Source organism: Rattus rattus, chromosome 17 (genome assembly GCF_011064425.1).
Source record: "Rattus rattus isolate New Zealand chromosome 17, Rrattus_CSIRO_v1, whole genome shotgun sequence".
Classification (NCBI taxonomy): domain Eukaryota; kingdom Metazoa; phylum Chordata; class Mammalia; order Rodentia; family Muridae; genus Rattus; species Rattus rattus.
Genome location: NC_046170.1, coordinates 45,959,655 through 45,987,267, shown reverse-complemented (window position 1 = coordinate 45,987,267; position 27,613 = coordinate 45,959,655). Strand labels below are relative to the sequence as shown.

At 49.0% G+C, this 27,613-nt stretch overlaps 1 protein-coding gene across 1 annotated transcript in view; it reads left to right on the top strand.

The window, feature by feature from the left end:
* Positions 1 to 600: 600 nt before the first annotated feature.
* Tarbp1 (TAR (HIV-1) RNA binding protein 1) overlaps positions 601 to 27,613 on the top strand; it is a 49,680-nt gene continuing 22,667 nt past the window's right edge. The window contains exons 1-16 of the mRNA XM_032887405.1: positions 601 to 1,415; positions 4,634 to 4,731; positions 5,936 to 6,005; positions 9,354 to 9,502; positions 10,854 to 10,906; positions 12,729 to 12,826; positions 15,377 to 15,512; positions 16,723 to 16,819; positions 18,275 to 18,364; positions 18,633 to 18,768; positions 21,318 to 21,414; positions 22,272 to 22,444; positions 22,912 to 23,009; positions 24,301 to 24,462; positions 26,554 to 26,768; positions 27,339 to 27,600. Coding sequence (XP_032743296.1) covers positions 605 to 1,415; positions 4,634 to 4,731; positions 5,936 to 6,005; positions 9,354 to 9,502; positions 10,854 to 10,906; positions 12,729 to 12,826; positions 15,377 to 15,512; positions 16,723 to 16,819; positions 18,275 to 18,364; positions 18,633 to 18,768; positions 21,318 to 21,414; positions 22,272 to 22,444; positions 22,912 to 23,009; positions 24,301 to 24,462; positions 26,554 to 26,768; positions 27,339 to 27,600 — 2,745 coding nt within the window. The 5' untranslated portion in view covers positions 601 to 604. The remainder of the gene's footprint in view (positions 1,416 to 4,633; positions 4,732 to 5,935; positions 6,006 to 9,353; positions 9,503 to 10,853; positions 10,907 to 12,728; positions 12,827 to 15,376; positions 15,513 to 16,722; positions 16,820 to 18,274; positions 18,365 to 18,632; positions 18,769 to 21,317; positions 21,415 to 22,271; positions 22,445 to 22,911; positions 23,010 to 24,300; positions 24,463 to 26,553; positions 26,769 to 27,338; positions 27,601 to 27,613) is intronic.

Sequence of the window (27,613 nt, the reverse complement as noted above, 5' to 3'; positions counted from 1 at the left end):
GTGTGTTACCCACGCCCTGCTTTTCACCTTGTTCTTAAGAGATAGGCTCTCTCAAAGGACCTGGAACTGATCTCAGCCATATGCCTGATCAGCAACTCCGGGGATCTGTCTCCACCATGAGAGAGGGCAGTTACCCTTCCATGGGATCTTAACTCGGATGTTCATGCTTTCATAGCAGGCCCCCTTTCCTACTGAGCCATCTTCTCAGCCCTCATATCTTATTTTCAAAACAGAAATCCAGATTGCATTGGGATCCGTTGTGTTAGAGACTTTGTGGTAGCTCTTAACACCGTTTTTAAAAGCAGCCCTCTGGGGGACTGCAGGGCATCTGTGTGAATTTAGGGCCTGCTAGTTAGTTTAGGCCTTAGGCCTGTTTTCAATCAGGAAGTTCGGAACTGGTGTAACACTACGGTGAACGTTCGCAGTAACTCTTTTTACTAAAAGCTTCAAGAGAGTAGCAAGAGGTACCACACTCCAACAAAGTGGAAGGAACCTCACCCAGTCCGACACAGGGCAGGGTATGTGTGGGTGGGAACCTCTCGCCGCGCACGCGCACTCGCGCTTAGGTGGCCGGCGCACGCGCACAGGGTCTACTCCCCGCGAAATGGAGCGAGTGTTGGTAGACGCACTTCTAACGCAGAGTCGGGAGCCCTGCGCGTTGTTGGGCGCGCTGTGCGGAGGGGAAGCGACTGCGGAGCGGGCGGAGACCCTGCGCCTGGTGCTGCAGCGGCTGGAGGAGCGCGGCGCGGGCGCCGGCGCGCTGGCCAAGGCGGCACACGAGGTGGCCAGGGGCCACCTGGTGCCCTTACTGTACGTGTCACAGGGCGGAGGGCCTGCGAGTCCCCGCGTGCTCCGAGCGGCGAGTGCGGCGCTGCGCTCGTGCGCGCGCCTGGCAGGTCCCGAGCTGGCGGTCACTTTGGCCGAAGAAGCGCTGCGCGGGCTGCCGGACGCGCCGGCCGTGGAGCTGCTGGCTGCTGTGGTGCCGTGTCTGCGCGCGTCAGAGGATGCCCCGCTGCTGCGTTGCCTGGCGCGCGCGTCTGTGGAGCTGGCGCTGGCCGGGGACGCGCCGCCGGCGGTGGGAGCGCGCCTACTGCCGGCGCTGGCACAGAGCGCAGAACCCGCTCTGCGGGCGGCGTGGGACGCGCTGGGCTCTGTGGAGCCCGGAGCTGAAGGCAGCACTGGGCCAGAGCTGCTGGTGCTGTGCGCATTGGCCGAGAAGCTGCTGCCCAAGCCTGAGCACCACCGGGACCTCGACGCTCGTCTCTGCGGCCGCTTCTGGAGAACCGTACAGGCAGGGATGAGTCGCGCGCAGGACGCGCTCACGCGCAAGCGCGCGCGCTACCTGCTGCAGAGGGCTGTACAGGTGTCTGCAGAGCTGGCGGTGGACTGCTCCTGCGACCCCCAGGACACAAAGGGTACCCACTTGTCTCTCTAAAAAAAATTGTGTGTGTGTGTGCGCGCGCGCGCGCCTGTTTAAGTATATGTGCACCACGTGTGTGTGCTTGAGGGGGCATCAAATCTCCATGAGCTGAATGGAGTTAAAGGCAGCTGTGAACTACCTGATGTGCATGCTGGGGACCAAACTTCAGTCCTCTAGAAGAGCATCTAGTGCTCTTAATCCCTAAACTGTCTCTCCAGACTGGTACCTAATTATCTCTTTGCTCCAGCCCCACTCTGCTTCCCCAGAGCAGTCTCCAGGGGGCGTCCACCTCATCCTGATCGGATTTGGCACTTGCATGTGGTACCCCTACACAGGCCTCCTCCTGCACTTTGGGAAAGTGGACCCAGTGCAGGTTAAGATACTGCACACCCGGTAGCATGCTCTGTGTATGACCAAGCCTGCTCCACGCCTTTACATCCTGATAGAAAAAAAGGTTGGTATTCTTATCCAACTGAAAGAAAGGTGCTGTAACCCAAGTTAATGTTTGAAACTCGAGGTACAGAATTAAATATTACTCTCTTACTTTCTTGACATTCCCTTTAGGAGTATTAGGAGCAGGGTTTGTTAGTGTTTTCTAAACATAACTTTTTTTTTTTTTTTTTAAGATTTATTTTATTCATATGAGTACACTGTAGCTGTCTTCAGATACACCAGAAGAGGGCACCAGAACCCATTACAGATGGTTGTGAGCCACCATGTGGTTGCTGGGAATTCAACTCAGGACCGCTGGAAGAGCAGTCAGTGCCCTTAACCACTGAGCCATCTCTCTAGCCCTCTAAACATAACTCTTAAGTTGTGTGTGTGTGTGTGTGTGTGTGTGTGTGCTGGACTGTGTGTATGATGTGTGTATGTGCATGTGTGTGTGTGTGCTGGACTGTATATGGTGTCTGTGCTGGACTATGTATGTGTGTGTGTGTGTGTGTGTGTGTGTGTGTGTGCTTGTGCATAGGCCTGAAGTCAACAGAAGGTGTTTTCCTTGATCTTAAGTTTTTTGAGTCAGGTCTCTCTCTCTGTCTGTATGTCTGTCTGTCTGTCTGTCTGTCTCTCTGAATCTGGGACTCAGGATTCAGCTGGAATTGCTGGCCAGGGATCCTCTTTATCCCCTCAGCTTTATCCCCTTCCTTGTAACTTCAGCTGGGGTTACAAGCACATGGTTGTGTGCCAGGTGATTTACATGGGTGCTCTTTTGTGTCTGATGAGTTTTCTAAGCTATTTACATTCCTGTCAGCGTCCTTTGACATAAGAGTTGTTCGCCTGTCCGGTGACTGAATGTCAAGGCCTTTGCTTTCTGTTTTATCTTTTGGTCCTGGAGTCAGTTTCTCGTTCCTTATAGCGAGTAGTGAATATTTCTGCTAGAGATGGGCCCTTACCTTCTGTTAGCCTGTGGCTTTGAGTCGAGTGACCTGGTTTGTGGTTGAGCCGGGTGGGAGTTGCGGTGTCTCACTCCGGTATTCAGTCCCAGTGAGTTTCCGGTTGCCTCCTGCAGAGCGTGGAGTCTGAAGGTTTGTCTTTACAGGCTGAGGGATAGTTTGCTCAGGCCCAACTTCTACTGGGGAAGATATTTCCATCCGCACTTTAAAGGCATCCATCCATCCAGAAACACTCTGAGAAGCTGGAGATTCTACTCTTGCTGTTTTGAAGTTGAGATAATTCTGGATCCTGCCCAAGGGTGGTCTGTGACTTCTCCATGAAGTTCCTGGGCTTTAGGGCTCTGGCATCCTGGAGCCTTTTCCTAGATGTGCTGGGCATGCGGTACACTTAGACATCTGGAACTTTGGTTCTGGGAACATTTTTTGAGTGGTTAGGTGGTTATTTTCTCCATGGCTTTCTTTTCCTTCCTCTCTTCTTGACGTGGAACCTCCTGGACTTACTGTCTGTCTGTCTTAGTTACTTTTCTATTGCTGGGATAGACACCATGACCAAAAGCAACTTGCAGAGGAAAGGATTTATTTCATCTTACAACTGTCTGGTCACAACTCTATCACTGAGAGGAGTCAGCAGGAACCTGGAGTCAGGAACTGGAGCAGAGATGATGGAGGGGTGCTGCTTCTTGGCTTGCTCAGCCTTCTACAGACCACCTGCCCAGGCCTGACACCACCCACAGAGAGCTGGGCCTTCCCAAATCAATCACGAGTCAGAAAAATGCCCCCCAAAGACTTGCCTACAGGCCTCTCTGCTAGAGGCAGTTTCTCGGTTGAAGCTTCCTCTTCCTGGGTTACTCTGTATCAAGTCTGTATCTGGCTTGTATCAAGTTGACAAAACCCAGCCAACATCCCATTGAAACCCCTTTAGTAGATTTTCTAGAATTTTGATGTTTCCTTCGCTCACTAGTTAATTTCTTTGGATTCCAGATTTTTCTCTGCATTTCTTGTTTCTATTAACAGATTTTGGTTTTCAGACTGTTCTGGGACAACCCCTCTAATTTCACACAGCATCCTGTCCTGACCTCAGTAAGCAAACCCCTCCATGGCTCAGCCCGGCTTGCAACGTCTAGTCACAGCAGAGACTTGCTGCCTAGGATTTCAGTTTTTTGGGGGAGGGGGGTTTCGAGGTAAATCGAATTATTTCTTGGCTTTCCCTGGCAACTAAATTTCCCTCCCCCCCCCACCAAAGTCAGCTCAAATTTTCAAATTTTAAATTTTATTGCTTTGTTTGTTCCTACGTCATTTTCGGTTTCGCCATTTCAGTTTTTGTTGGGATTAGCCTCTGCAAAGTCCTTTATTCATAGAGTCTTGGAGAAGAAGGTAGTGTTTGCGAACCCACAACGGTAATCTCAAGGAAACAAAGCAATACAGAAACAAAGCAAGGTTAGATAGGCGGGGTGTCGAATTCTCGTCATCCCAGGAGAGGCAGACGGTTCTGGAGTTCAAAGTCATCTTCGATTATATAGCAATTTCTGGGCTACCCTGGGAGACTTTGTCTTGACAGACTCTCAGTCCAAACAAACAAAAACAAAGACTTAAAAACTCAGAGTAGCCAAAAGAAGCAAACCACAACAACAGCAACAAACCAAAATTGAATCTAGAATTCCTTTCTGAGTTTCCCTGGGCTTTTAAAGTGTGCTCCCTCCATGGTTGGTGACTGCACTGTTTGGTGATACTAGAATTAAGTTAAGAGCTGTCATTATGAGGGACTTAACCAAGTAGCTAAAAGAAGAACTGATTTTTTTGTTTTCTTTTAAAATTCTGTTAGGTCCGAGCCTATTCTGGTGGTCTGAGAAGAAAAAAGACGACCTCCTAAAGTTTTGGGAAAACTATATCTTGATCATGGAAGTTTTAGAAGGAAACCAGGTACGTGTTTCTCCCGTCTTAGTGAATTTTATAGCCCGTGGGCCTTTCCCAGGCATTCACGGAATGGCTGGCTTACGTAAGCATGGCCGAGTCTTCTGTTTTCTGGCATAAATACAATTTAAGATAGCACGTTATTTTAGGAAATTAAGAATGCTTTCAGTGGATCTACGTGATTGCTCATAATTTAGTCCCATTTAACTTCCCTTGGCATCCTCCAACTGTTATGTTGTGAGAGTGGCCGAGTCATACTAAGTAGATTACTGGGCCTATCCCTGTACTCTTGGATTTAGTTCCTCTGGAGTAAGGCCCGAGAGTGTGAACTTTGGACGAGTTTCTAGGTGACATCCTTGCAGCTGTCCTGGTGTCGAGAGTTGTAATCTGTAAAGGTCCCTCTCTCGGTAAGAATCTTAATATGTAAGGGCCCCTGACTGCAGTCTAAAAGAATCCCATTATGTAAGGTCCCTCAGCTGTAAGAGTCTCATCTGTAAGGTTCCTGTGCGTGAGGGTTTCGGTGTGTGGTCCTCTGTCGGTAAGCTGCAGACCACAAGTCCGCTAAGACAGTGGGTCAGCTAGCCACGTGTGAGGTGTAAGTCTCCTGCACCACACCATTCTCTGTGCTAAGCACGTACAGGAGATCCAGGATGGGAAATGGACTTCTTTCTGAATTCAAATACACTTCTAGGGTTGCTTCAGTCGGTTGACCCATAACCAACTTATTTATTTGTTTGTTTTAGAAACTTAGATTTAAAGTTATTTTGAAAGACGTGAGTCAGACTCCATCGAGAGTTGCCGCAGCACGGTCTAAGAGACACAGGAGCACCGAGCTCGGATTCCTTTCTGCTCCTTGTGTGTGACCCACACGGCAGCAGGAACTAGGGGCAAGCTTCTGTGCATTTTCCTGGTTTAGCCTTCCAGCCTCGCCTGTCTCCTGGGTTGGTCGAGGATCCCAGAACCTGTTAGGATATTCCCCGTGGAAATCTTCATGGCACCATAACTGGGGACTAGACTGTTCCCAGCTTTGCCTGCTCAATGTCATAGACGTGAATCCTGCTTTGGTTCAGACCGGGGGGAACCAGGCTCCTGACGCCTGCTTTTGACATGGTTACAAGAGAAGGACTACAGTTATGTAAACAGGAACCTTTCCCTGAGGTTTTACAGGCATTACGTTTGGTTTTTTCATGAGATTCTTTGCTTTTGTTTTTAGATACATGTCATAAAGCCAGTCTTACCAAAGCTAAACAGTCTGTTTGAATGCGCAGTATCAGAAGAGAATGGTAACGATTACTTTTTGGTTCTGTTTATTTGTCTTAATAACATTGATAGTTCCCTGACCTTATCACTAACCATTATTTATCACAGAGAATTTGGGAAAACCGTTGAGCAGTGAGGAGGGAACAGGATCGTCTTGGCATGGCACCAGCAAGTAGTATTGGCCTCTGGTGGTCTGGGTTCACCCTGTGTTCACACTGCACCCTCAACCCGTCTCCTCAGAACATGGCTTTAAATGGCTGCATAGATTTCAGTTATTTAAGTACAGTTATTTTTTTTAAAGCAGTTTATTATAAAATTTCAAAAAAAATTCCTTCCTTTAGAGAAAGGAAAAACACATACAATGAACCTAGAGCCTGCCTTGGTCAAAGCAAGTGCATACAGTGGGGAGCCTGCCTCTGACAAAACAGAAGCACACAGTAGGTGGCCTGCCTTGGTCAAAGTGAGTGCACACAGTGGGCAGCCTTGTCTCCTGGGTCAGGTGTAACCTCTGCTGCTACCTCTCCAGTGGCTCAGCATTCTTTCATTTCGTCTGTAAATCTCAGTGTCTGTCCTTAACTGCCCATAGCGGCCCAGTAGGTAAACAAAGGGCTTGCCATACAAGCATGAGGGCCAGAGTTTAGATCATCAAAACCAATGTAAAGGCCTTCTGGGTCTGGTTACTCATCTGCAATCCCAGTCCCTGAGGCAGACACAGGAGACCCCTGGGTGAGCTGACTGGGTAGATAAGCGGAATCAGCAAGCTCTGGGCACAGCAAGAAACTTCCATATATAAGATGGGGAGGAATCAAGACACTTGATGTCAACCTCTGGCCTCTACGCACATGGTGTCTATATTGGATCCATGGTGCCTGTACATGTACTCCCTCCATGCATACACATACACCTCCCACACACACTCACACTGACATACTCACACATACTCTCACACACTCATACACCCACATGCACTCACACATACACAAACATACATATACACACTGACACACCCACACACACTCATACACACTGACACATTCACACACCCACACACACTCATACACACTGACACACTCACATACCCACACACACTCTCAGACACTCACACCCACACATACACTGACATACACACATACACTCACATATACATAAACACAAACACACACATTCACACACACACCCTCTCACATATTCACACACACACTCACACACAAACACACACACACACTGACACTCACACACACACACACACTCACATACCCACATGCACTCACACAAACACACACTGACACACTCACATACACACACAAAAACACACAAACACACACTGATACACTCACACACGCACTCACATGCCCACATGCACTCACACACATACACACTGACACACTCACATACCCACATGCACTCATACACACTCTCAGACACTCACACCCACACATACACCGACATACACACCCACATACACTCACATAAACACAAACACAAATACTCACATATACCCTCTCACATATTCACACACACACACTCACACACAAACACACTGACACACAGATACACACTCACACACAAACACACATACACACAAACACACTGACACACAGATACACACAAACACACACTCACACAAACACACACACACTGACACACTCACACACTCACGCAAACACACACAAACACATACAAACTCACACACAAACACACACTGACACACACACACACACTCACATGCCCTCATGCACTCACACACACACACACACACTCACATGCCCTCATGCATTCACACACACACACACACACACACTCACATACCCACATACACTCACACACAGATAAGAAATTACTAATGCTTTCGCTGTAGAGCTGTGTTTTTTACAGTAGCCTTTAGACGTGAATGTATGCTTTTAACTGCTTCTCAGCCTTATTGTCTTCATATACCTTTTAAATACATAGACGTGCATCCACCTTTTGTTTATTAGACTGGCGGGGGTAGTTTTTGTTAAGTTCCTAGGAAGAGGTCATTCAAGACTTTAAATGTGTCTTGACCCCTTGGTCACCCCTGAGTCGGGGGGATGTTTGAGAAGATGCACTGCAAACCTGGAACCTCCTAAAGTGGTTTGTGAGATTAAGCTTGGGCCAATGATGCAGCTAAACGCAGGCCGGGGGCTTTCCATCCACGGGCGCAGGAAAGTGCTGTGCCGCGTGTTTATGCACAAGGACTAAGCCCTGTGGCTGGTGCCTGCCCTGGGTAATGTCTCCCTGATAGTTTAACCCCTTAGGAGTTGGGTTTTATTCTGCTGAAGACTGTGGCTGTTTTCTGACTCAGAGTTTTTGCAGACCGTCAGCATCTCTTGAACGGAAACCCCACCGGTTTTCTCGAGTGCTTGCTGTTAAAGTGATGCTCTCATTCCATGCTTTGCCCATAGCTTTCTTGGCAAACCAAGTCAAATAGCATTGACTGGCTTTGAAATTTAGCATTGCCAGAGAGCGAAAAGGCACGTTGGGGTGGGTTACAAGCAAACAGTAGACTGATGTAGTGATGGAATACCGGGAGATTAAAAAACGATGGCCTTGCTAACACAGTCGAATAAAGGCTGTTTCAAGGATCAGAAACAGTGGAGAGAAGTACAGATTCCATTTCTTATTCCTTTAGATTTAGTTATATTTTTTTATGTGAAGGGATGTGTGTGTGTGTGTGTGTGTGTGTGTGTGTTCCTGTGTGACACACCACATGCCTGCAGGGGGCCCTCGGAGGCCGGAAGAAGATATATATATCTCCGTCCCCCCAGCTCTAGGTCCTATGAAGAAAAAAGAGAAGGGGTCAGAAGGAGCTCATGTGAGGTTAGGACTGACATGGGGGTGACGGATGACCACAGAGCTAGGAACTGGCCAGCCCTGTGCTGGGGAGCTCTGTGAGGATAGTGAGGGCTCTGAGGAAAGCAAGTTTGCAGAGGCAGGAAGCCTGTATGACCAGTGTCCACCTGTGTCTCGTTCCGAGTTTCAGAACAGTGGGAAAGCCATCCAAGGGTTTTAAGTGGGGGGTGATGGTTTTAGATTCACGTATGAAATGTCCTCACGTGGGGTGAGGGGAGGACACACTGAGCCACCCCCATCCGAAGCCCCATCTGTACACACAGGGTAGTGCTTTTTTGAGTACTGCGCTGGCTGCAGCAGCCGGCTGCATCCCGAATGCTGAACACCAAGGTGACTGAGCTCTGCAAGCTCTGCGTGTGTCATGAACAAGCCCGCTGCCACGGCGTTCTCACGTTGTTAGTACGACCGTCTCGCACACGCGTCTGCTTGTCAGCCTACAGTCTCCATGCAGAGGTCTAAAGCTACAATCGTAGGTCAGCATCGGGCACTTGTCCCCACAGGCCGCTGGCTCTTTCATCCCTCCTGGCACGTGTGCATCTATAGGAGAATGTTTGAAGGCGAGAATAAGATTCTGGCCAAAGAAGGCGTGACCCACTTCTTGGAGCTGTATGAAGTGAAATCACTTCCTTATTCTCCGGAACTCTCAGAGGTAACGGCATGGGATTCCCAGAGGGTTCTTAAAGGGCCACTGAGCCCGGCACTCTGTGCTGGAAGCGGGAAGAAGCTGGGTTGTGCTGGAGCAGGGAATGTTCATGTTAGCAGCAGCGGCAGCTACAGAGTAGATGAACTCACCAGCAAGAGGTGAAGACAGGCAGGCAAACGTGGTGTCCTCTCTCTGTACCTGGGTGGTTGCTGAAGGGTGCCGTCCACATCCAGGGAGGGACTCTGCTTCAGGTAATCCAGTCAGAACTGTGGGCTTGTCTGAGTCATTTCTCAGCTGCTGTCTTGCAGAGTCTGCAGTCTGGCAGGGAAGCACTGTGCTGGAGCTATGTGTGGGAAAGTCCTGCTAATTACGGTCAAGGTCTACCACGTGCCTCTGAACTCTGCAATATGGGAGACTCCCTTCATTAGAGGGACATCTCCTTTTCTGACCTTGTCTGGGGAACTCTAAGCCTCTACCTGAGGAATGTCAGGCAGCCTCAATCAGTTTATAGGATCAATTTATTTCTCCTGACAAAACCTGTTCAGTCCTGCAGCGCTTCCCCATGCTATTGAGCATTCCAGGTGCCCTAAGGCCCCAGCCGCTGGCCTTGCCCATCCTAGATGTTCCTACATGCAGCCCCCCAAAACTTTATAAGCCTTCAATCACCCCACTCCCGATAGTTGGTCCCTGTGTGGTCATTCGCTGTAAGCCCTCACAGGACTTCCAAACCCTCTCTGTTCAACGTGGATCGTACAAGGGCGGGAGACCCACACTACAGGTCACAGTTGTCCGTGTGTCTTTTGCCATCTTTTGTCTGAGCTCTGTCTGTCTCTGCCTCTGCCTATCAGCAGCCTTAGGCAGTGAGGAGACCGTGAGAGTTAGCGAGTTAGCGTCTTTGCAGCTGGGCCCCGTGGCTCCCGCCCCTTAGAGCCTATAGCTCGCCTCACATTAGGATCCTCTTCGCCAACCTGCTTTTTCTGTCTGAACTCCATAGTTTAGCACTCGAGATGCATTCTGGCCCCTGCACTTCAGGTAAGCTGAGGATTTTTGACTAAAAGTATTTTGGGGGATGTTAATCCTGCCCCAGTTCTCAGCACAGTCCGTCCCTCAGTCTTGTCTTGAGGAATCTGTTTCCTTATTGCTGTCTGCATTCCCTGCCTAGTTCCTCCATCAAGCTTCTTTCTCACTGACCCACGCCCAGGGCCCTGGAGGCTGTTACCGGGTGGCTGCAATCTGTCTGTGCCCACGGGACCCTCCTTGCATTAACCTGCTCTGCTCCCCAGACCCCTGGATCCCTATGTAGAGCAAACACAGATCCTCCCCTCTCACTGACAGCTCCCCACCTTTTCCCTTTTAGTTTATTACTGGCCCGCTGATGGATGCCCTCTCAGAGAGCTGTCTGTACAGCAGGTAAGCACCGTGCTCTCTTGTTGCCGTGGGACTCGGGGCTCGTCGCGGTTTGGGTCCCAGCCCAATGGTCACTCTCTTCCTTAGCAGATGCTGTGCATCTAGGGGCACACTTGGATGCCGAGAACCAGGCCTCGCTCCCATTCTTATTTTAGCTTTTTGATTCTGACTTAGTTTCACAGTTTTCTAGAAGAGTTTGGGGCTAATACTGTATAGTCAGCTCATGCTAATGTCCAATGGGGTTTTCTTAGTTGTCCCTGTGTGTGTGTGTGTGTGTGTGTGTGTGTGTGTGTGTGTGTGTGTGTGAATGGCTCTGTCTGCTAAAATGACTTACTCTCCTGTGTGTTTCACCTGTCCATCTGTCCTTCCCTCTCTCCTTTCCTTCCTCTTCTCTATCCCTCTCTTCTTCCCTCCCTCATTCCCTTCTTCCTCCTTTTTTTTTTTAAAAGATTTATTTATTTATTTCATGTATGGAAGTACACGGTAGCTGTCTTCAGACTCACCACAAGAGGGCATCGGATCTCATTACAGATGGTTGTGAGCCACCGTGTGGTTGCTGGGAATTGAACTCAGGACCTCGGGAAGAGCAGTCAGTGCTCTTAACCACTGAGCCATCTCTCCAGCCCTCCCTTCTTCCTCTTATCCCTCCCTCCCTCCCTCTCTTCCTTCCTTCCTCCCCTCCACCTTCCCTCCCTCCCTCGTTCTTTCCCTCTTTCCTTCACTTGTTCCCTCCATGGTTCCCTCCCTCCTTTTCTCTGTACCTCTCACCCTCTCTTTCCTCCTCCCTTCCTCCCTCTTTCATTTCTTCCTCCCTCCCTCCTCTCTGTTCACCCATCTGTTTTAAGAACCTAAGTTCACACACACACACGTACACACACGTACACACGCACGCGCACACACACACGAACACATACACATACGCACACACGCACACAACTTAGCTCTGCACAGCTCATAAGCACGAAGATAGAGATTATGTGGGAAGATGTTTCCCAGAATCTACCAGGATTTTTCTTATTTACCAGTGCCTAGCATGGACCTGTGGGGTGTGTGTGTGTGTGTGTGTGTGTGTGTGTGTGTGTGTGTGTGTGTGTGTGTGTGTGTCCACTGTCAGCCCCACTCCCCACAGCCCACCCTAACATTCCCTCTTCATATCCGACAGTGGCCACCATGGCTCACAGAGGTCTGTTCCTTCACCATGGGAAGGTTAGCAGGTAGAAGTGCGTTAGTTCTGCACCTTCACCTTGTTTGGAGGGTTATCTCTACCCTCAGCTGCCCTCTCAGATCTTCCCCGCTGTTAGCGTTGTGTTGGCTCTCTGATTCTGATCACTAAATTCACAGCTCTGAGTAGATTTCACTCAGGATGCCTGAAAAGAAAACTATCCCATTCCCCACCCTTTTCTTTAAAAAAAATGCTAGCATCTGGCCAACTTACAGGAATATACAGATTCCTAGTGTCTGATGAATAAGCATTGATAACATATAATGGATTGATTTGGCAGAGTTTTGAGTCGCCGGGGAGTCATGTTGCCCCGTGTTCCACCTCTGTGAGGCAGGCAGCTGGGGCAGTGTGGGGTCGGCACTCGGCCTCTATGCTTTTGAGAGTTGGTGCGTCCGTTTATCACGACACACCTTCTGGTTCTCTGTTGTGTTCAGTTAGTAGATAACACACAGCCAAAACCCGCCGTGGCCGAGTCTGAGCCGTCCAGTTATTTTACTGCTGAGAACAAGGGTCTCACATTGCATTTAGACTAATGCCCGAATGTGCGTTTGTGAATGGATTTTAAGTTCGTGTTTTTTTCTCTCCCTCTCTCTTTGTCCCCAGGTCCCCAGGGCAGCCGTTGGGAAGTGGCTCTCCCCTGGGGTTAAAGCTGCAGAAGTTTCTAGTCGCTTACGTTTCCCTCCTTCCACAAGAAACAAAGAGTACGTCAGGAGAGATTTGAGTTTACGTTTTAACTTTTTAGCATGTTCTGGTTCATGCTCCAAGTACCGTGTAACAGTACACGTGACGGTTACGATCAGTGCCGTGCTGCCATTTGTAGCGAAGCACTGGCCTTGCAGTCTGCACACTGCCTTCAACGCAAGCATCAGCAGACAAGGTTGAACCAAGAACTGGGTTCTTGGAAAAGCGTTGGATGGTACCCAGCCCTGGCTGGGTTGCCCTTTTCAGCAGAAAGATTTGGCTACACAGACGTAGCTAAGGAACACACATTTGTATAGCCCCGTGTCCTAGAATCAGCCTCCTTCCCTGGGTTGGGGATGGCTTTTCTTTGAGCCAAGTCTGGAAGTGGACTTAAAGCACTGAGACTCTGGTGCCCAGTGGCAGAGGGCTTATTCCTCTTGGAGTTGTATTGCCATACTGTTCTTTGTACCTTAAGTATGGATTTTTTTCTCTATGGATTTTTTATTTAATCTACAAGTTTGACGAGATGACCAGTGATGTCGTCTATGCACATGAGGTAAATGACCAGTGATGTCATCTATGCAAATGAGGTAGATGACCAGTGATGTCATCTATGCAAATGAGGTAAACATGGTCTGCAGTATCCTGGTGTTAAAATGGATTGTCTCAGTGACTCTTTAAAAAGCAGTTTCTGGAGAGGACAGTGGAACTGCCAGCTCTGGGCACCTGGATTCCAGCCTCCTGGGTCTGCATACTGGCAGTGTGGCTGGCATGTACAGCAGAGTGCCTTCTGTAGGCTGCCTGCCTGGTGTTTGGTGAGGGGTTAGTGTGAAAAAAAGTCTGGCATGAGATTGGGTCTGGTTAGTGCAGCCAGAAGAGAACAGAATGCTTACCCACAGTTCCTTGAGGCTCCTCCACTCACCACTTCCTAGAGAATATCATGTCCAGTTTTATGCTCCTTGCTTTGGAAGATACAAACAGACTATGTATTAAGAAGCCTCTAGAATCTTTTTTTTCCCCTAGACAGTCTCACTAAGTAGCCCTGGCTGTCCTGGAACTCCTATATAGACCAGACTGGCCTTGAACTCAGAGATCTACCTGCCTCTGCTGCCTCCTGAAAACTGGGATCAGAGGTGTGCTTCACCACGCCTGACTGCTTTTAGGATTTCTTAATGAAAGAAAAACAGTGCTATGAACAGATGCTAGAGGAGACAGAGAAAGCACCTACCCCTTGTGTCTCAGAAAAGGACATCAACCATGGAATGACACCCGAGAGAGGCATGAGATGGCCTCCCAGTGTGCCCAGGGCTGCCCTGGCAGTGATTCTAGTCCTGTTTTGAGCAGCTCAGAAAAGTGGTCCCCAGAACCTAAAGCTTTACCTTTAACTGTGTGGTGGTTCATGCCTCTGATCCCAGTTCAGGGGAGATTGAGGCAGAAGAACCACCATGAATTCAACCTAACTAGACTACTTAGAGGGACCCTTTCTCAAAAACCGAACTGAAGGAACACCTCTTTATCTCCAATTTAAAAAAGAAAGAAAGAAACCCACAATTTCCTGATTATCAGAGTCTCCGTGGCATAGTGGAATCTATCATACCAAGTAGGAATGAAATTGCAGTAATTTTTAAAATAGTGCTATTGGAATTTAATCTACACCCATCGAATCTGCCTTTACACTGCTTACACCCTTCAGATCATTGGTGTTTGTTGCATTTAAAATTGAACAACGAACCCACTGTCTGTTTCCAAAATACTTCCCTCATCTCCAGAGGGAACCCCGTGCCCTGAGCTGGTCCTCACATGACAGCTTCTCACAGCCTCTGCTGCACGTCTGTCTCTCAGCCTGTGTGTCTGTCTCTCTGCTGCACATCTGTCTCTCTTCCGTAAGTCTCTCTGCTGCATGCCTGTCTGTTTCCTGCAAATCTCTCTGCTACGTGTCTGCCCCACTCAGGTACATCTGTCTCTCTGCTATGAGTCAGTCTCTTTGCTACATGTCTGTCTCTCTGCTGTCTGTCTGCCTCACTGAGGCATGCCTGTCTCTCTGCTGCATGTCTGTCTGTCTCACTGAGGCATGTCTATCTCCCTCCCTGCTGTATGTATTCCGTGGTTTCATGCAGGGAACTGACCACTTGTCTCAGGGCTGGCCTCTTCCTGGAGTGGGTTTGTGCAGCAGGAGCTTTGTTTCTGTGGCCAAGTCAAACTCCAACCTTACCCCACGGTGGGATGTTCCCTGCTCTTTTTCAATCCGTCCTTCTGTTCACCCGTTGCTCAGGTGAATGCATTCTCTTTTCACTGTGGTCAGCAGTGCTGCCATGAATGTAAATGGTAACACAGCTAGAAGTGGATTTTCAGGATCTCATCCCCTCTCCTCCCTGACCGCACCCTTTCACATCCCCACCAGCAGCGTGAGGATCTTCCCAGCATGCGATATTCTTCTGGTTTTAGCTCCCCTCGTAGGTCTGAGGCGCTGTCTCACTGAGGTTTGCTTTTATTTCCTTACTAACTAAGGAAGCCCAGGACTTTCCCATGTGCTCACGGCGGTGATAACGCCTCCAAACCATTTCTTCCAGGTCATTTCCTGTTAAAGTTCATCCAGAGGATGGCAGACAGACATTGGTGTGCCGTGCCGGTTTTGTTCCTGTCCAAGGCTTTGGCAAGCATGCCCAGCTGTAAGGCCCTGGGTGGAGAAGGGCTTCTTGCCCTCAGGTAATTTACTTACGGTGTGTTCAGTGTCTGTCGTGTAGTGCATGTGAGAAGAACCGCCATGTTTTATCCCTATAATTGAATTAATTGAATGTATTTGTTTGATGAATTACTAATTTAAATATATTCCATAACATATGGACTTGGGTTTTGACCACTTAAGGATGGAGTTTTTAAAAATTGTATTGGTAAGTAGGAAAATTTAAGGACAAATATCAAATCATGATATTGATTAGAAAATATTTAAATATATATGGGTTTTTTTTTTTTTTCCTCCCAGAGCTGAGGACTGAACCCAGGTCCTTGCGCTTGCTAGGCAACCCCATGAAATTCTTACTTTAAAAATATTTTACTTTATGTCCTTTTGTTTGCTTGGCTTGTTTAGTTTCCTTCCTTCCTTCCTTCCTTCCTTCCTTCCTTCCTTCCTTCCTTCCTTCCTTCCTTTTTTCTTTTAAGACAGATTCTCACTGTGTAGCCCAGGCTGAGGTTCTCACTGTGTAGCCCAGGCTGAGATTCTCACTCTGTAGCCCAGGCTGAGGAGATTCTCACTGTGTAGCCCAGGCTGGCTTTTGATTCACACCAGTCCTCCAGTCTCCTTTCCCATGTGCTGAGATTACAGGCGTGAGGTGCCAGTCCCATCTAATCCTTATTTTTAAAAGCGATTTCATATTAGAACTGAACAGTATCCGGGGGCAGTGGCTCATACTCGTAATCCAGTCCTGAAGAAAATGATGGAGGGAGAGCACAAGCCTGGGGCCAGCCTGGGCTAAAAGTTACCATCCGTTTGGAGTACACAGTGAGACTTTTGTCTCAAATTAAAAAGAGAAACAAAAATTGTGTTCTGTGTAAGACCTTAGTGGGTAAATGGCTCTGCAATCTTCTGGTGACTACTCCTGGTGACCATCACTCCTGGTGATGGCCACTCCTGGTGATGGCCACTCCTGGTGACAGCTGCTCCTGGTGAACACCACCCCTGGCGCTGGCCATTCCTGGTGCTGACCACTCCTGGTGACAGCCACTCCTGGTGACCACCACCCCTGGTGACCAACACCTCTGGTGCTGGCCACTCCTGGTGACAGCTGCTCCTGGTGACAGCCACTCCTAGTGACAGCCGCTCCTGGTGATGGTCATTTTGTATGTAGTAAGGTGTAGGCTGTGTAAGTCAGTGATACTGAGTGATCAGACTCCTCCCGGTGTCCTTGTTTTGAACCAGGGATGTTCTCCAGTGCACCATGATCACGCACCAGGTCCTCTTGAGGGGAGCAGCGCAGTGTTATCTTCTTCAGACAGCCATGCGCCTGGTGGATGTGGTGAGTGTACCTGTCTATATAGACTTACAAGTGCCGGTGCACACAAGTCTAGACTGTGCACACAAGTCCTAACTGCGGTGGTGCTGTCAAAAGGCCTCCTGACAGGGTTGGCTCTGGGTGTCCAGATGGAATTTGGACTTGGGGATGATTGATACCACCCCAGGTGGGTGGCAGAAGTGGCATAGTGTGCAGGTCGTGTTGGCACTTGTGACATAGTTGGGTTGTGTTGAGCAGTGGCTTGGGAATGCCAGCATTTGTGAGAACTGGGCTGATGCAGAACGAGGTCCCAGTTTAACCTGGCCCAGGGGCCCTTGTCTGCTTTCCCGGAGTCTTTCACAAACATTCTCACAGCCTGGTAGAGGGACCGGGCTGTCCTGGGTGACATGTTAGGAAAGGAGCTCATGGTCATAGAGCCCCAAGGAAGAAGGTCTAGAGCCTGAGTCAGCCCATGACTGCACAGGGCGAGCGGTGAGCATGGGCGTCTTTACAGGTTGCGTGACCCCTGTTGAACTTTGGGATTCTTTTTTGTCATCTAGAGCAGCCTCATCACATCAGACAGTACAAAGAAATGTGTGAGCCACGTTGCAAATGGACCTCGCTCAACCCCGGGGCCGTGTGTGCCGTTTGCTGACCAGGCCTGGTGCAGTCTTAATTCAGAATCTGTGAGCTTTGGGCTAAGGAACACTGATATTCTTTAGTTGCTGGTTCTTTTTGTGGCTTCAAAAAGAATCATTTTTTATTAGTAGTAGCTAATTTTTATTAACGGTATTTTTTAAAGATTCTCATTTTTTTTTCTCAAACATAGCCAACTTTAAAGAAAATAATGTATTTAAAAAATGTTACCTACCCTGTAGGCAGAAGGATTGCCCTGAGTTTGATATGAACTGGGGATGGATTGATTATTCAGTCGAGGCTAGTCAAGACTACAGAGTGAGAACCTGTTTCAAACACTTTCCCACCAAAAAAAAAAAGATGCAAAAATACATATGTGTACATTAAAAAAGAATTGACTTTTAATATAATAATAGCTTGCCACTGAGTAGTCGCATTTATTTATTTATTTAGGCATGTGTCTGTGTGGGGCATGCAATATGTGTGCGTGTGTGTCTGTGTAGGCAGATGGTTTCTGCTGCCCTTCAGTTACTGAGGCAGCGTCTCTTCCCAATTCTAGTAGTTCGCCTGCCCGGCTTGCCCAGGGAATCCTTGTTTCTGCCTCATAAGTGGTCACAGAATTGGCAATCAACTCGTTCAGTTTTCACCTGTGTTCTGGGAATCTGATCCTCTCACCAGAGCGCACCAAGTACTTTACACACTGACTTCTCAGCTCCTGAACTTCTTTTGAAACAATGTAGCTTCTTGTTTCTTAACTGAAGACATACTGCTTTAGTTGACTTGCTCTTTCCACAGAGCTGTGATGTGGCTCCCAAAAGTTTAAACTGAGCTTTTTCTGCCTAGGAGAAAGTGTCTCTTTCTGACGTCTCAGCTTTTCTCATGTCTCTGAGACAAGAGGAGTCCTTGGGACGTGGGACCCAGCTGTGGACAGAGGTGAGCTGCAAATCAGCTGTTTGGAAGCTCCCTTTCCCCGGGGAGCCATCAATAACCACTATGAAATGCAACAGTTGCTTTAAAAATTGTATTTTTCTGTGGGCACTTCAGTGAATGATGGCTCTGTGAGATTGTATCAAGCTGTTGAATCTAACGATTTAAATTCAGTTTATGTGGAAGCCAGAAGATTGACTCAGGGAAATTAGGAATGCTTTGTTCTGTTACATTTTAAGACTAAAATAAGCCTGCCATGGTTTCCCTTGTGTAGCTCTGTGACTGGCTACGTGTCAATGAAAGATACTTTAAGCAGTCCTCCATTGGTGGCTCTGATGGACACGAGGCATCGTTAAATGCTTATGTGAAGAACCTAGTTCAGGAGTTCGTGAAGTCTCCTGGTTGGGAAAGTAAGTCTGAACTCTTTAGGGAATGATAGAATGTGTTTAGATCGATGTGTAGGCATAAGCCATTGTGCTGTGTGAGTCTGAACTTCAGCCACATGAGCAGAGCCGCTCCCTCCTGGCCCTGTGGATTCTGAGTCTTGGGGATGGGTTGAACCAGTGTCAGTGTTTGGGGGGATGCTCAATCCCTCCAACTCTGAACAGGGCAGGTGTGTGTGGGTCTCTAGGATGGAAACTGCTGGGTGCAAATATTGTAGATAGGTTTATTTTCATGTTTTAGAAGCACCGTGTTTATTGTGAACTGATGAATGTGTTTATCCGATTGATATGTGTGTGTGTGCGTGTGTATGTTTTCATGTGTGTGAGCACTTGTGTGTGTGGAGGCTGGTATTTGTCATTGGGTAATGACTCAGTTGCCTTCCATTTTTTTTTTTTTTTGAGGCTGGCTCTGATGGGCTGGCCAGTTGCTTGAGGCTGTCTCTGATTGGCTGGCTAGTGTGGCCTGAGGCAGGGTCTGATTGGCTGGCTAGTCTAGCAGGCAGGCTTATCCTGGCTGTCCATCCAATCTGATCTGATGTGCTGTCTGCCTCCGAGCACTAAGATTGCAGGTGGAACACCACCTCTGCCAGCTTTTACACGGCTGTTGGGAATCTGAAGTCCCAACTCCTCATCCTTTCTCAGCTGGGGCTTTACCCCCTGAACCATCTCTCCAGCCAAACCCCTCCCCTGCCCAACCAACTTCAGAGAGCACACATTTGGAAGGGTTATTTCCATCTCTCACTTGTAAAGACCTTTCTTCTCCTTTCCTTTATTCTTTTGTTTTTCATATGGTTCAGGGATTTAAAGCCCTGGCCTTGGGTAAGAGAGTCCCACTCCTGGCAGAGACTAGGCAAAGACCCTTTGCAGGAAACATGTCAGCTTGCTGGAGGGAAGGATTCATAGAAACTTATTCATCAGGGTCCCTTCCTCTTCGCTAAGGTCATTAGCAATAATGGGGGGGGGATGTGCCTTTGAATCAAATACGCCTGAAACCCCCTGCCTTTGTCTCAGATTAGCACATTTCATCTGATTTTGCTGACCCAGGAGCAGTCCCAACCGACCAGGTAACTGTCCTTGTAGAGCTTGTCCGTCAGCATCCTTTTCTTAGTTTATCTCTCTGTGCTGCTGCTTGGGAACTTCTTGGGTTAGGCCTATGGCAAAAGTAAAAATTTCCACTGCTGCTGCACACTCGGGTACAGTGGCTCCTGTGGGTCTGGCCCAGCCCTGGTGCCTCACCCCTCCTGTCCAGGGTCTCAGCCCGGCTGGGCTTATTCTGCCTGCTTCCCTTGTTCCTTCTGCTTCCCGATAGTTTCCATGTGGAACTCCTCCCTCCCCCCAAGTGCTTCTATCCTCGGAGGCTTCCAGTTGCCGCAGAGCTCCCTGAATGTTCTGCTAAGTGGCTGGGTTGGTCACCTCATTTTCTGCCATTCTCTCTCTGCTGTGTATGCATCCTTCTGCTGACTGGTGCTATCCCTGTCCTACCTGACCACCCACATGTTCTCGTCTGTGGAAGGTTCTTGTCTTCCTTCCCCCGGGTCTTCTCATCTGTTCCCTTCAGCTCCATTGTCCCCAGATCAGGACATTTCCCCTAGTGTGTCCTCCAGTGTGGCCCTCGCTGTAACCGCACTTCTGGTATTCTTGTCTGACTGCTTCCTGTGGTCTGAGGAACCCTGTGACTGGAACGTTCAAGCGGGCTTGCTGCATGAAGCAGGGGCCAGGATTTGAATTTATTGTCTCTAAACGTTGGACCTAACGTTTCTCTACTGATGGAACATGAGGGATCAGGAACAATCATGGCGCTGTTTTCGTTTCGGTGCATCAGTTTTGAAGGAATTAATGCTTTTATAAAAAAATTTGAAAAATTAAAAAGTGCATGTGTGCGTGTGTGTGTGTGTGTGTGTGTGTGTGCGTGTGTGTGTGTGTGTGTGTGTGTGTGCGCGAACTCGTGCATGCACACCAGGTCAGAAGACAACTTATGGCAGTAAGCTCCCTTCCCCCCACTATGTAGGTCCTGGGGATCAATCTAGGTCATCAGGCTTGACTGCAAATACCTTGAACCGTTGAACCGTTTCTCAGGCCTTGAGAATGTGTCTTTTTTGGGGGAGGGGGGATATTTTTTATTTACACTTCAAATGTTTTTCCCTTTCTTGGTTTCCTGTCCATTAGTCACCTATCCCATCCCCCTCCCCCTTCTTCTACAAGGGTGTTCCCCCTCCCCAACCACCTCCTCCCTTCCTGCCTCCCTGCCCTGGCATTCCCCTACACTGGGGGGTCCAGCCTTGGCAGGAACAAGGGCTTCTTCTCCCCCTAGTGCCCAACAAGGCCATCCTCTGCTACACATGCAGCTGGAGCCCTGGGTCTGTCCATATGCACTCTTTGGGTAGTGGTTTAGTCCTTGGAAGCTCTGGTTGATTGGTATTGTTGTTCTTATGGTGTTGCAAGCCCCTTCAGCTCCTTCAGTCCTTTCCCTAACTCCTCCAGAGAATGTGTCTTAAGCAGTACCTTTTGTCGTCTAGAAGAAAGTAGCTTCATGCCAGACTGGCTGGAAGCCAGGCTGACGGCGCTGATGGTCCTGCTGGCTGTGGACGTGGAAGGAATGAAGACCAAATTCAGGTCAGGGTTTCTTCAGTGCTGGGAGTGGGGAGTGCGTGGGGGAGAAAAAGGCTAGTTAGGTTATCAGGGGCATTTAGACTTTTCGGTGACTGGTGGAGTCACACTGACAGAGGCCAGAACCGGACGGAACACTGGCCACATACTAAAGAAATGTTTAATTTAACAGCAGATTAATAGGAGTAGGGCCGCTCAGTGCTTGCAGGTTGGTAAACTGAATGTCAGGTTCACAATTTAATGTTAAATTAGACAATTTATGATGCTTTCTGTTTTATTACTGGCACCAGAAAAATTGATAGCAAGATCCCAGTGTAAACTGTCAAGTGGTCCATAGAGCAGTTAAGATGCATTGGCCTCTGGGTACAGGGCAGAAGTACCAGGGTTTGGTGGGACTTGGGCGTGGTGTGCCGTGACCTTTACATGCCACACCCCTTTTAGACAGTTGTAGTGCCAGAGGCGTCCTTCGTAACAGTTTTATAAGTCTAGGATTTTTATTTTTGTATTTTTAAAAAGTTTATGGTTCACATGTTTTACTAGTTTATTTATGCTTTTCTTTTTTTAATTTATTCATTGACAGTCAGACAGGTACATGGATTTGGGTTGTTTTCACCCATTTCCCTCTCTTTTTTTGTTCCACTTTCCTGCAAAACCATCGCTCAGGACCTCAGCAGTTTTTGGCTCTGGCTTTGTGTCCCACGCTGTGAGGCTGTAAGGCCCAGACAGGTCCTGGGCATGTGCCCCACCCAGGAAGTAAACTGTATGACCCCTGATGACCCCTGACCTGTCTTGCCTCACAAATGCTAGGTGGGGAATTGTCCTGCTTTCGAGACGGCTGACGTGGGTGTCCTTTTACCACCCAGGGAGAAGCAGAGGACTCAGAACGTGTTGAGGATCTTCTTAGACCCCTGGCTGGATGCCCTAGGGAAGCTCGGCTCCCACGCCTACATGCCCTTGCTGAGGACTGACCGGTGCCTCCAGCTGCTGGTGAGGCTGCTGCATTCTTGTGTGCCAAGAGGTTCCGGTGCCCAGGATGGTGAGGATGAGTGGCTTGCTGGGGGTGCTGCTGTGTTCAGAATGCGAGGACTTGAGTTTGAGCGAGTTCGTGCTTTTTCGTGTTTGTTCTGTAGGAACTCCAGGGCTTCTATTTAGGAAACACCTTTGCCCACGAGCTCTCTTGGCACAGCGGTCGAAGCTTAGTTGGCTGAGAACACGGGCCTAGAAACATGGCGTTTTTCTTGTTTAGGGGAACCAGAAATGGTGTCTGCGAGAAGTCTGTGTGTCTTTTCCACATAACGGAGTTCTCAAATCCGTCCAGGGGCACGTTCTACTGTGTGCTGACACCACAGACCCTCCAGACTCCTCACGCTGGGCCCATGATAACGAGGTTCTGGACTCTAGTGATTACCTTTCTCCCTTAACAGTTTGTACAGGAGCTGCTGGGGTGTTTTGTACCGAAGACCCCACGTCTGTCATGTTAATAAAGCACTTTCCCCCCCACAGATGAGGTATCGGCTGCTCTCCGGGCCTCCGTCATGTCTGCCGCAGAGAGCGTGTCTCAGTTCGTGCTCAGGAGACTCACCATGAACGAGCTGCAGGACGTGAGTAACTCCGGGCTTCGGGAGCTTCTCCCGCGGCCACCCCCAAACAGCTGCTGCCTTCCCTTGTCACACTCACCAGACCAACCGGGGAAGGACGTTTCCTGGGAAGCACAGCCACCACAGACTTCCACACAGCCCCGTGTAAACGCTCAAAAGCAGCAGCAGCAGCAATGTCAGGGAGGTTGATTTTGGCTTGTAGTTTGACAGACTTGGATCTGTCATGGCAGAAGAGACGATTGACGGGAAGGGGCTGTAACAAGGACAGCGGGTGACGCAGCTGGCTACATCCTGTAGTAAACCGGAAGCAGCTAGATTCCAGCAGCAATTCACTTCCCCCAGTCAGGTGACAACCCCCCCAAGGTCTCACATCCTCTCAAACGGCACCACTGCCTGCGGACAGATATTTAGGAGCCTCCAGGGTGTTCCTTATTCAAACCACTGTGCCTAATTTCCATCACATCTGTGTTAGTGACTGTGACCTCAGCAGGGGACGCGGCCATTCCAAGCCTCAGTTTCCCCAGATGATATGCCTGCCCTCTTACCGCATTTAGAAAATTCAACTATCACGGATTTGAGGTCCTTGACACATTTGTGTGTGACTGGGACCTGGACCCAGATAGTCTGAATGTCAGATTAAGGGTAGGACCAAGCGCTGTGTGCGCATGCTTGCATGCACAAGTCCTGTGCGAGCCTGGACCCATCAACATCAGCTATCGAGGCAGGAGGGGCTCTCATGGTCCTGCCCTCTGCCCTTTCCTGGGGATTTCTATATACTAAACAGGTGCTAGGAGAAGGAGATATTTTCTTCAGGGGAGCAGCCTCTGCAAAGGTGCCTGTTCCCACATAAGCAATCCCTCAGCCATGCTCTTGAGGCAGGAGAAGGGGGTCATCGCAAAGAGGAGAGCTATTGGGAGAGGTAGAAGACTATAAAGGGAGATGGGAGACTGTACAAAATGCATTGCAGAGGAATGAAAATACAGAGATACTCATTGAAATGCACATTGATATCCGCTTAAAAAGAAAAAGAATTCGCTGAACATTTTCTGCCTCCCAAGGCGTCCTCGTCAATGTGGTTTCGGAAGCTGTGCTGTGAAAGTGTGTGTCATTCTGGGAGAGTCCAGACTGTAAAGAAGGATTCAGCTTGCACAAGCACGTGCCTGCCGGGCACTGCATGATGGGATGGCTCTTTCTCTTCAGTGTCCCCTTACTGCAGGGATGGCTTCCTGCCTGAATCCTGCTTGTACGAAGTCACGGATCCTGCCATCCTCACGTATCCTGACATTTGTTGTAGGTGGCAGACCTGGACCGCTGCCAGCTATACCTGACGGTGTTGGCCGAGCTCGTGAGTCTCCAGGTTAAGCTGGGCTGGAAAGCAGGCAACCCCGTTAGCCGAGTCATTTCTCCTTTGAGAAACGCATGTGTTCGCCATCTGCAGGAGGCTGAGGGCAGACAGGTAATCCTCCTGGGCCGAAGGTGGGTGGTTATGTCCAGGAAGGAATACCTATTTGATTGTTCCACGATGCTTTGTAATTATAAGGATTTCCTAAATCTGATTATAAGGAATTCCTAAATTTGCCTGTAGGTGCTAATACAGTGAGAATATAGATGGAACACATCAGAAATTTGAATGTGTAATGGAGATCTGATCTTACTCTTTCTTTCACTTTCCCTCCCCCTCCCCTCTCCTTTCTTTCCCTCCCTCCCTCCTCCCATCCCTCCTCCCACTTTCCCTTCCTCCCTTCTCCTGGGCATTGAACCCAGGACCTCACACACCCTAAGCCAGGTCTAAATCTTTTTTCACTCATGACCCCCTTTCACGGAAAGTTTTTCATAAACCTTGGTAAATAGGTCTATAAAGTGGGCACACAAATCAAGCATTTGCAGATAATAAGTCATAAAGAAACTTACTTTAAGACAGTTCTTTGATATGCACACAGTTTAGTCTTTTAAAGAAGAAAGCAAATTGCATGCTAATGAGGGAGATATGATTATCTCACAGTACACTCCAAAGATAAACTAATTTATGCTTGCGTGCTGAGAACCATTGTAGGAGCTTGAAGTCTCTGCTTTCTGAAATTGAGCCTGTGTTTCTGTAAGAGCTGAGCTGCACACACAGTCTCAGTCTGGGCCCGGGTATATCTGGTGCCTTCACTGGCTGTCTGTGGCATGAGGTCAAAGTGAAAGTGTTTGTGTTCAGAACCAAGGCCGCCATGAAGCCCCACTATGAGTATGGACAAGCAGAGCCATAAACACCTTAGGCTCACCACGCGTTTGATTTTTCAGGTCATTTTGGGTCACTGTGTATTAAAAACCTGGCTGTGGTCAGATTTTTCATGATCCCACCCTCAGTTATAGATGCCTGACCTGTACTTCAGAGTGCTTTTGTGCTCAGTCTGCACTTTGGCGCTGAGCTACATCAGGGCTCCCACCTCATCCTACTTAAACTAGGAGACAGACTCTTCCTAGGTTACCCAGGCTGACCTTGAACTCATGATCCTCCTGCTTTCAGCCTCCTGAGCAGATGGATTTGTAGGTGTGTGACTTTATACCTAGCAATTCTTCAGTCTTAACATTACCTGGTGCAGATAATGGAAGGCACCTGTGTCTTTTGCTCACCCTGCCCCAGTATAGAACCCTTTCATCAGCCTTAAGTCACAGCTCCATGGTTGGCTTCCTTCCTTGGCTTCCAGGCTAGGTGTCTACCCTTCCCCTCTGTTCCCATTGTTTCTTGTTTTGCAGTCACCCCCGGTAACCACCTAGAGCTTCCCTGTCACAAGTATGTGCTCTTTACTTAACCTGGCAGAGATGACTTAAGGGAATTCACCTCTTGCTTAGGGTTTAAGAGGGAACGGTGTTAAGGTGGGGAAGTGGTACAGTGCCTTGGTGTCATCGGAGTGTGAGTGGAGCTCTTGACATCGCAGCAAACCAGGAAGTAAAGAGCTCATACCAGAATCCCCTTCTGGATCTACCGGCTAGTAACCTGTTCCCTTAGATTCCACAACCATCCAAACAGTACAACCAGCTGGGGACTTGTGCTCATGTGAGCCTGGGTGGTTTTGCACTCAGACCGTTTAGGAGAGTGAGTGGCAGTATTCTCTGTTGGATCAAGGTCTCTCCCCTTCCTTCATTTCCCTACTGCCTCTTGTGCCTACACGGTGGTGTTCATTTCCTTATACAGATGTGTCTACACTGGATTTTAGCCCCCGTAGGCATTTCTTAAACGTAATAGAAAGACAGAGTAGTTAAAAGCCCAACTTTAGAGGCTGGTCCCTATGTTTGGACCCTGACAAAGCCAGGACATTGTTCTTCACAAGTGGCTGATCTGTCCTATAAGAAGGTCTAGGCAGCTCTCATTGCAGAGGTCGAATTGTCCTCTTAGGTGCTGAGTACCAGCTGTCCTTTTAAACTCTGCAGCGAGCACACACTGCAACGTCTTTTATCCCACTGACGTTCGGCTGCCACAGGAGGGAAGGCAGGACGGGAGGTGTCGTGCCTCAGACCAAGACTAGACTGCCTTGCTTCAGGGTCATCTCGTTCTCTGCAGGAGCCAACCCTGAGTCATCAGGTGCAGACAGTAGTCAGCATGGCCACCCTGGCAGCTCTGTGTGAGGCAGCGGACCGGCACCCAGTGCTGCAGCCTGATTCTTCCAGTGCTGAGGCCGTGGACAGGTTCCTGTCAGCTCTCCCACTCAGTCGCGTGCTGCAGAAGCCCCGTTCAGAGGGGCAGAGCATCGGTGTATGTCCCCTGGAGAACGGCAGGTGAATGAGGACTGTCTTGGTTAAGGTTAACAGCAATCCAGTGTTTGTTGCACTGTGGTTGTCGGTGATGCCTGATGGTGCTCATGGGGCAGTGGAGTCGGGGAGATGAGGCCCCGTTTGGGAGGAAAGTGCACCCCTGGGCTCTTCATCTCCCTAATCAGGAGCCTGCCCACCAGTCTTTCAAGGTTGTGGAAATACCTTGCAAAATTTAATCCCGTGGGGTTGCTTCAGTGGCTGGGCAGCTCAATGGTGACTGGGTATATCCCTCGTCATTTTTTTATCTCAGGTCAGGTAGCTTATAAAGAGACACTTAACAGTCCTGGAGACTGAAAAGCTGATGAGTGTGGTACCAGCATCGACCTGGGTCCTGGAGAGGCTTAGAGGCGCTTTTCTCCTGACTGAAAAGTCGGGAGCGCCTCTACCTCCCAAGCTCTCCCCATGGATTTGCAAGAGCCTGACCGCTTTCAAACCGTCTGTCCGCTCGCCTCATAAGGAACAGCACCGTATGCCAAAGAAATGAAGTCAGGTTGGGAAACCGAGATTCTGTATCTTGTCTTCTGATATTTTCAGTGTCTTTGAAGAATCATCGTCTTCCCAAGGATGGGGGAAAGTGGTCGCACAGTATCTGCATGATCAGTGGGTCTGCCTCTCCTTCCTGCTGAGAAAGCACCAAGGCCTTATTCCAGCCACAGAGAGTGACGTGCTGAAGTGCTGTCTCCCTGCTGTTGAGATGCCCGTGCCGACCCTGCAGTCAGCGCTGGACGTCCTCACGGTCCTCCCTGCTGGCCTCGTCTTACCTGTGTTCCACTGCATGGAGGTTCTGGTTCCCAAGGTGAGATGGAGGG